General features: G+C 44.3%; 1 protein-coding gene across 4 annotated transcripts in view; it reads right to left on the minus strand.

Annotated features, from left to right (window-relative positions):
* LOC122554159 (kynurenine--oxoglutarate transaminase 3-like) overlaps nt 1-9988 on the minus strand; it is an 82712-nt gene that overhangs the window by 62388 nt on the left and 10336 nt on the right. For 3 of the 4 annotated variants that reach the window (XM_043698735.1, XM_043698734.1, XM_043698737.1), the window contains exon 2: nt 8259-8347. In XM_043698735.1, the coding sequence (XP_043554670.1) occupies nt 8259-8345 (87 nt within the window). In that variant the 5' untranslated portion in view covers nt 8346-8347. Of the gene's footprint in view, nt 1-2088; nt 2142-8258; nt 8348-9988 lie in introns of those variants that run through there. The other variant, XM_043698736.1, reaches the window with a different exon arrangement.

A 9988-nucleotide genomic window follows, 5' to 3' on the forward strand; every position in this document is an offset into this window, starting at 1 on the left:
GCAGACACGGGGAGAACGTGCAAACTCCACACAGTCAGTCGCCTGAGGCGGGTATTGAACCCGGGTCTCTGGCGCTGTGAGGCAGCAGTGCTAACCACTGTGCCACCGTGCCACCCACTATGGTTTGATCATATTGACTGCAGTGCGTTGTGGCCCTTTTGAATAGTGTCCTGATGCAGCTTCGCTTGTGTGTGTTGGGGTGGCTACTTTCATAGTTTAGAACAAGCAACATGAATTCGACTGGGACAACACTACTATCATAGGGCAAGCCAGACAGAGAACAGCCAGGGAATTCCTAGAGGCATGGCATTCATCCACAAACTCCATCAACAAACACATCGACCTGGACCCAATATACCAACCACTACAGCAGACAGCTGTAACTGACAACCGTGAAGCGGCAGGGACAGAACAATATAAAAGAGACCTAAGGGGCAACTTTGTCACGCCGAGGGTGGTACGTGTATGGAATGAGCTGCCAGAGGATGTGGTGGAGGCTGGTACAATTGCAACATTTAAGAGGCATTTGGATGGGTATATGAATAGGAAGGGTTTGGAGGGAGATGGGCCAGATGCTGGCAGGTGGGACTAGATTGGGTTGGGACTCGATCTGGTCGGCATGGACGGGTTGGATCGAAGGTCTGTTTCCATGCTGTACATCTCTATGACTCTATGACTCTATAAGTGGTGGATGTGGGTACAATTACAATGTTTAAGAGACATCTGAATAAATACATGAAGAGGAAAGGTTTGGAGGGATATGGACCAGGAGCATGCAGGTGAGACTAATTTAGTTTGGGATTATGTTCGGCATGGACTGGTTGGACCGAAGGGTCTGTTTCCTTCCTCAATGACTCTACCTTTCCCCCAGCCTCATCCCTCTCCCATTTATCTTTCAGCCCCCTTGGGCACCCCCCTCTACATTTCTGATGAAGGGCTTATGCCCGAAACTTCAACTCTCCTGCTCCTTGGATGCTGCCTGACCCACTGTGCTTTTCCAGCACCACACTCTTGACTCTGATCTCCAGTATCTGCAGGCCTCACTTTCCCTCAGTCCTGCCCTCATCTGCTTCACCAAATTGCAAGACATCTGGATTGCAGCTGAGACCGGTTGGTTCTTTTGGCCTTTAGCAGTTCACTCTTGGATATTTGAAGATGAAACGTGCAACATGTTACAGTTAATAGTGTGCACCAACATGGATGGTACTAAAAGCAGCTGCTTCCCGTGACAGGAGAGGCAAGAGGCCACATTGCTTTGTGAATGTGGAGACGATTCATGCAGTATAGAACATAGAAGAATACAGCGCAGTACAGGCCCTTTGGCCCTCGATGTTGCGCCAATCCAAGCTCACCTAACCTACACTAGCCCACTATCCTCCATATGCCTATCCAATGCCCGCTTAAATGCCCATAATGAGGGAGAGTCCACCACTGCTACTGGCAGGGCACCCCTAAACCTTCTTTTCTCTAGTGATAACAGCCCCAAGTGCCTCAGTCTTTCCTCATACGATTTTTCTTCCATACCAGGCAACATCCTGGTAAACCTCCTCTGCACCCGTTCCAGTGCCTCCACATCTTTCCTATAGTATGGCGACCAAAACTGCACACAATATTCCAGATGCGGCCGCACCAGAGTCTTATACAACTGCATCATGACCTCAGGACTCCGGAACTCAATTCCTCTACCAATAAAAGCCAGTACGCCATATGCCTTCTTCACCGCACTATTTACCTGGGTGGCAACTTTCAAAGATCTGTGTACATGGACACCAAGATCCCTCTGCTCATCCACACTGCTAAGTATCCGAACATTAGCCCAGTACCCCATCTTTTTGTTACTCTTACCAAAGTGAATCACCTCACACTTAGCTACATTGAACTCCAGCTGAACAAAACCATTGGATTCAGTGCCAGCACTTTTGATGCCTGGATTAGGAAAGCGACTCAAAGATATCAACAGAAGAAAAGAAAGACAGTCACCGTTTCAGTCAGGAGGGAGGGGTGGTGGCAACTAGAGCTGGGCCCCCAAAGATTGCCTTTCCTGGGCTGCAGATGAAGAGAGATCAGGGTTCTGGGCCTTTTACTTACCCCAGAGGAAAGAGAGAGAGAGCAAGCGTGCGCTGCTGCACCTGCAGAGGACCTGGCTGAGTTTCTAAAGCAAAGTCCAAGGGTGACAGCTTAGGAAAGCTGAGAATTTATTGGTTGTCAGCAGCTGCAGTTAGAGACTGTGTTTCAACTCCAGCAACGCTGCAAAAATGTAAATTGCTAACCTAGCCCAGGGAAAGTAAGGTTTTGCAGGCACAGGAGAGGGAGCAAATTAGCCTTGGTGCCAAACCCCTGCCTCTTCTCTGAGATCCTGCACATTATTTCCAGACAATACATTCTAGAGTCTCACTACTCACTGCATGAAAAAGTTATTTTTCTCACTTTCCATTTGCTGCTTTTCAAAACTACTCAAATTTGGGCACTCTGATTATTAAGTCGAGAATGTGGTGCTGAAAGAGCACAGCAGGCCAGGCAGCATCTGAGGAGGCAGGAGAATCAACGTTTTGGGCATAAGCCCTTCATCAGGAGGGCTAATGAAGGGCTCTTGCCTGAAACGTCGATTCTCCTGCTCCTTGGATGCTGCCTGATCGGCTGTGCTTTTCCAGCATCACACTCTTGACTCTGATCTCCAGCATCTGCAGTCCTCACTTTCTCTCAGTCCTGCCCTCGTCTGCTTTACCAAATTGCAAGACATCTGGATTGCAGCTGAGACCGGATGGTTTTACTGGTTTTAGCAGTTCAAGGGTAAGAAATTTCTACTAATATTCAGTTTATATTAATCAAGCAAGATAAAGTAAAGTAATTTTAAAAGTATAGTGTTGTGACACATCAGAACAGCTCTTGCCAAACTGAATACCAGTCCCATGACACATGGGGAGTTGTGGACACTTCACGGGACCCAGATGAGCTGACAGACTGGCTGCACAGAGCTGAACTCCTGATCAGCCACGTGGAGAGACCATTCAGTGAGGGGCCTGTAAGCAGGAGTGAAAGACCACCAGGCACACCAACAGGATCAGGAAGGTAGTGCAGGAGCCTGCAGAGAGGTCCAGCTCACTGACCAGTCATCCATTCCGGTCACTGTCAAGGCAGATGCAGCAAGAACCAAACTCATGGCACCACACATGGCCCAGCCGATCAGGAGGCAAGGAGAAAGAGTAGAAGGGCAGTATTGATAGGGAATTCTTTAATTAGCAGAGTTTCACTGGTTTCTGGCATCACTCCAAGATGATATAGAGTCATAGACATGTACAGCACAAAAACAGACTCCAACTTGTCCATGCAAACCAGATACAGGTAGACCCCGCTATCGGAAAGTACAGCATTCCCAGGAAACCTTTCGCAAGCAGGAAAATAGCATAAAGCAAAGATGCATGATTTTTTCGGGAAAAAGTTTCGCCATTTCTCGTAAAAACGAAAATCCTCTTCAGATTTACGAAAACAGGTACTAATGTAGCACTTCCGTAAAAGCAAAATTGCGGAAAGTGAGCGTTCAAAAAGCTGGAGATACAGGTATCCTGAATTAATCTAGTCCCATTTGACAGCACTTGGTCCATATCCCTGTGAACCATTTCTATTGATATACCAGCCTCCACCACTTCCACTGGCAGCTCTTTCCATATGGGCACTACCCTTTGCGTGAAAAGGTTGCCCCTTAGGTCCCTTTTAAATCTATCCCCTCTCACCCTAAACATATGCCACTCTAGTTCTGGACTCCCCCAACCCAGGGAAAAGATCTTGTCTATATATGCTATCCATGCCCCTCATGATTACATAAACCTCTATAGTGTTACCCCTCAGTCTCCGATGCTCCAAGGGAAATAGACCCAACCTATTCAGCCTCTCCCTGTAGCTCAAACCCTTCAACCCTGGCAACACCCTTGTAAATCTTTTCTGAACCCTTTCAAGTTTCACAACATCCTTCCTAAAGGAGAGAGACCAGAGTTGCACACATATTGTCTGGTTGGTCCTAAAGTTACGTATGTCACAGGAGGCTGCAGTGTATTTTTCTGGGGGAGGGCGAACAGCCAGAGGTCCTGGTCCATATTGGTGCTAGCAACATAGGTCGGGAAAGGGACGTGGTCCTGCAGTCAAAATGTAGAGTGCCAGGTAGAACATCAGCAAGCATGACCTCTAAAGTAGTAATCTCTGGATCATCTCCAGAGCGAGACCCAGTGTCCCAGGAATCTAAAGCCCTTCATCCTACACCAAGCTTTCTGCCACACATTCACCTATCTTACCCTCCTATTCTAAGGATGGCAGTTTCCTTCCCTAAAGGACATTAGTGAACCAGATGTGGAACTCTCAACAATCAGCAATTGATTCACGATAATCATTAGACTCTTAACTTTATTGAATTCAAATTCCACCATCTGTGATGGCAGGATGCAAACACAGGTTTCCGGAAGGTTACCTGGGTCTCTGGGTTAACAGTCTGGATTACCACTAAGCCATCAGCTACCCCTGAATGCCAGTCCTTAGAAGAGTTGAAAATAGAGAGGGAAGAGGTATTGGATAGGCTGCCAATACTTGAGGTTGATAAGGCACCAGGTTATGTTATGTGAGGAGAAGTTGTGACCATTTCCCTTGGAGATCAGAAGTTAAGGGAAGATTCGATATAAGTTGTCAGGATAATGCAGGATCAGCATGGATTAGACAGGGCGGAACTGTTACTGCTCATAAAAAGATCAATAATCAGAGTGGGAGAAAGTGAGGACTGCAGATACTGGTGATCAGAGTCGAGAGTGTGGTGCTGGAAAAGCACAGCAGGTCAGACAGCATCCGAGGAGTAGGAGAATCGACAGGGTATAAGCTCTTCATCAGTCCTCCTGTCAATTCTCCTGCTCCTTGGATGCTGCCTGACCTGCTGTGCTTTTCCAGCACCATACTGTTGCCTCGATAATCAGAGTGCCAATTTTGAGTAGTTTTGCAAAAGATGCAAATGCAAAGTGAGAAAAATAACTTTTTCACACAGTGAGTAGTTAGACTCTGGAATGAACTGTCTGGAAGAGGTCATTACATTTCAATAGAAATAATGTGCAAGGTCTCAGAGATGAGGCAGGAGTTTGGCACCAAGACAAATTATTCAGAGAGCTGATGCAGACACGATAATGACTGGCCTCTTTCTGTACCACGTTATTAACTAAGCAAAATAAAATCTATCAAGCTCGGTTTCATTCTGAGATCTGACTGGTCCAGAAGTACCATGGGCTGGGATATAAAAAGCTTTCATATGCTGCAGTGCAAAATCCCAGAATACAATGTCCCCTGGCTCCTTGCATGAAGCAATCCATATACAAATGCAGCAAGATCTGGACAATATCCTGGCTTGGGCTCTCAGGTGACAAATAACAATTGCACCACAAAAGTGCCAGGCAATGACCATCTCCAATTAGGCTGCAGATTTTCTTTAGCCAGAGAACCAAGGTTTATTGTACTTAATAATAAAAAAAAAGTAGATATGTTAGAGACCGTCAGAAAGATCTGAAAAATGTGTTGCTGGAAAAGCGCAGCAGGTCAGGCAGCATCCAAGGAGCAGAAGAATCGCGTTTCAGGCATAAGCCCTTCTTCCAAAACCTCGATTCTCCTGTTCCTTGGATGCTCCCGGATCTGCTGCGCTTTTCCAGCAACACATTTTTCAGCTCTGATCTCCAGCATCTGCAGTCCTCGCTTTTTCCACGGTCAGAAAGATCACAAACACAGCAAAACAAAGTTTCAACCTGTCTCCCAATTACAAATTCAGATAAATTACACCACCATCTCAATTCTTTCAGGTTCTACTTGCCTGACTCCTCACAATTTCCTTGCCCTGAGTGTGGGGGCAATTTAATGCATCCTTTACAAGTCTGCTGCCATGAACATTTCACAAATCTGACAGCATACATTTTCTGAATTCTAAAGATTTCTAATCAAATTCTCCTGGTATGGACAGTTCACAAACTAGACCTAACTGCTGAGGTGACTTGTTCCTTAAACTGTCCCAAAGTATATCTCAACAAGAAGCTAGATTTGCTTCTGAAATCAAACCTGATGTTTTCTGCACTGAATTTTTTTTTTAAAAAGCATACTGAATCATAGGTTCTTCTGAACTGAATGCAAAGCTAATAGCCTTAAATGCTTACCCTTGCTGTCATAAATCCAACAATAAAACATCTTTTAATTAAAATATTGCAGGGGCTTGCAGTCCTAGCTTTATGACAAATGCTGAACTAAAAGTTACTGTTCTGGAAGGATTCTCTGAATTGTTTCTTTAAAAAGAAACAGGGGTAACCAATATTCACCAAAATTTCTAAATCATAATTCCAAAAATAGTAATGTATATACTGTACACCTTTCATCACAAACATGCTTGAACTGCATTGACAACATGGTAGCTCATCTGAAGACAGCACGCTAAGCAGAAAAAGTTCACTGACTTTTCCAGAACTAACATCACTAATTAGAGCTATACCTAGTACAAAGCAAGATGGTTGTGTATGTTGGATGTCAATCATTCTCATTCAGGTCATCACTGCAGGACACATACAAGATAGTGTCCAAGGTGCAACTATCTTCAGCCTGGTTCATCAATGATTTTCTCTCCATCAAAAGGTCTGAAGTGTGGGTGTTCGGCAATGAGTGCACAATGTTTGGCACCATTCATGACTCCTCAGTTACTGAGTCATGTTCAGCGCAACAGGATCTGGATACCATTCAGGTTTAGGCTGACACATTATATTTATTATTAATGCCACACAAGTGCGGAGTAGTTACCATTTCCAGAGGAGATGCTGAATCCACCACTATCAACATCGTAGGAGTTAACATTACCCAGAAAATGAATTGGCTATATAAATAATGTAGCTACAAGAGCAGGTCAGAGGCTAGCAATTCTGTTAAAAAATCACACAACACTAGGTTATAATCCAACAGGTTTATTTGGAAGCACTAGCTTTCGGAGTGCTGCTCTTTCACCGGCGTCTCCAAATCATGACTACCACAGAAATTCTGTGGCGAGTAATTCACCTGATTACCATTAACAAGCCATAGGGAGTGTGACAGAATACACTTTACATGCACTTCCTTCACCTCTGATGCACAGCAGCAGCTGTAGCATCTACAAGATACTCTGCAGAAAGAAGGCAGTTTACCACCACCTTCTCAAAGCTTGGGCAATCAATGCTGGCCCAGCCATTGACACCTACATCCCATGAGTGAATAAAATAACTCATCCAGAAGTAATTCCTTAAGGGATACTGGATTCTTCAGCCAATCTCAAAGCTGTTATGGACCAGACCAAACCCAGCTCAAAGATAACAAGGAGACAGCCTAGACCCCAACCTTTTCTTATTTAAAGGCAAGTGTAAGTTGCTGTGTTCCAGATGCAATTCAATTAGTTACATTACTCGACTTTAAGCAAAACACTCTTTATTCTTACCCTACATTTAAAATACAAACAAAAACAAAGAAGAATTAGTATAACTTTAACTCTATTGGAAAACTTAACAAAATAACAGATTATTTAATTATTAAACAGTAACTGTTCCAATACAGTAACATGCCATAAACACTCTTGGCAAAGACAATGTCAGGAAAACAGATTGTCCCATACACTATTCTGGCAGCATGGAGAGAACCCAAGGTTTTAACTGTAACAGAGAGAGAGGTTTAACAGCTTCCACAACCAGCTTCAAAACCCCAAAACTACTGAAAGCTAAACGAAAACCCAGGTTCTATGAGAACCCAACTCCACCCATTCAGGCTGCTTCTATTCTACCAACTTCTTAAAAGTTCCAAGGCCTCACATGCTGTTTACTTTATTGGCTTGGAGCAGACCAATCAAAACCTCTGTCTCAACCTCCCTTCATAAAAAAAAAGGACAAAATGTAGCTAATAAATCCATCATACCATCACAAAGTTAATCAAGAGTTAGTTAGCTCAATTGGCTGGATGGCAGAATTGTGAAACAGACTGACGCCAACATCGTAGGTTCAATTCCCACATTGGCTCAGGATACCAAAACGGATTCTCCTTTACAATCTCTACCCTCACCCGAGGCATGATGATCTCAGATTGAATCACCACCAGTTTTCTCTCCCTAATGAGAGTGTAGTCTGCTGAGACTTTGGCGACTTTACCTATTTTGTTATAGAAGCAAATTGCAAACAGCCTGCAGAAATACGCTAAGCAGTCTATACATTCTGCAATGCGACAAGAACAAAAAGATGGCTTACCATTGAGGTGGAAACCTTCCGGTTGATTGAATAATGAAGAAGGTTTTGTGTTGTTTGCATACATTTCAGCCAATGGGTGCAATACATTCCTGCAATACAGAACATAACAGAGAGAAAACATAACACTGAGGTAATTATATTTTCACAACTAATTCTTTGGCTGAAAAGTGCTTTTGGAAGACTTGTTGATGGGATTATGACAATTTAATTCATTCTTCCTTTCAAGACAAGACACACTCAATAACATGTTGCATCCTGACTAAGTCCAAAGTTTCACAAAGCACCTACTTTTGTTAGCACGCTTACAAATTAACTGCTGAATATGAAAACATCACTATCAACATCGAGTACAAGTTGCTAGTTCATGAACAAGCACATCTACATTTGAAAAGTAAACAAGTGGAATTATGGTCAGTCTTCCTATCCTAACCTAGACATACAAGGCAGCAACAGATTGATCCGAAAATTAATATTTCTAAAATCCTCGGCTCATTGGGGACTCACTTTCTTTCCAAGCAAACAAATTGCAATTCAAATCTTTTCATGTAACCCAGGCACAAAGCCAGGTGTAAGATTTTGAAAGCAGCTCTCTTGAATAAGGCATTAGGCTGAATTTTTGTCAGAGTGCTCAGGTATGTTTCAGTGCGTGAACGGCCACATTTTGCTTTCTGAGGAAATCTGATTTTCTTCTGCATTCCCAACTTGATGCCATTTTCCGCTGGCTTTTTGTGCAGCTCAGGAAGGTCCATCAACCATCACCGAGGACGGGTTCCCCTTTTTCAACTGGGAGTGAAAATCAGATTTTATCTTGTATGTCAAATGTTGTTGTTTTTTTTAATATACTGATTCAACACAGGGACCTATCCTTCAAAGATAAGTTAACTTTTACATTGGTCAGTCTTGTATATTTATTCACATGCATTACAAAGTCATTCCAATGAAAACAGTAGCACCATGCAATGAAATGTGTGCCAAATGACCTGCCTGCCAGTACTGTCATCTTTTCTGCTGTGATTTAAAAGACTTTGACTCATTTAAATAAAGCTTCATCGCTTCTCGGCCTTTTGGCTCGGAATACGTGTAGCTCCTGAGGACCAGAGGAAGAGATTCTGCTCGAGTGCTGCAGGTTCGACGCAGCGGACGTGTGCTGGCGGGGGAGAAACCACGGGGATCGTGTTGCGAGTCGTCGGAGCTGCTGGATCGTGATTGGACGTTGGAGGATCGTTTGGTTGTGCTGACCTGCTCTTGGTGGATCTTTATGCTGGCTTCGGCCTAACGCCAATTCAGGTACCAGCCAACCTCAGAGCTATGGCCTCAGCAGCCGCTGGCAGCCCTGGCCAGGGCATTAGCAACACAGTCAGGGTGATTGTGAAGAAGGTGGAGGAGCACACACCGGTCGATCGGACAATATTTGTGAAGAAGACTTTGCTGGAGTGCTGTGGGTTCAAAGCAGTGGACATGTATTGCCTGCTGCCTGCTGCCTGCTGCCTGATCAGCCTGGACCAGGAGAAAGCCTTTGACAGGATATGACACACGTATATGAGACATGTTCTCTCTAAAATGGGCTTTGGGGAGGGAATCTGCAATTGGATCAGACTGCTCTACACCAACATTGTCAGTGCAGTCTCAATCAATGGGTGGGAATCAGATAGCTTCCCAGTCAGATCTGGAGTCAGGCAGGGCTGCCCCCTCTCTCCTGCCTTGTTTGTGTGCTGCATACAGCCATTTGC

Source organism: Chiloscyllium plagiosum, chromosome 11, assembly GCF_004010195.1.
Source record: "Chiloscyllium plagiosum isolate BGI_BamShark_2017 chromosome 11, ASM401019v2, whole genome shotgun sequence".
NCBI lineage: Eukaryota > Metazoa > Chordata > Chondrichthyes > Orectolobiformes > Hemiscylliidae > Chiloscyllium > Chiloscyllium plagiosum.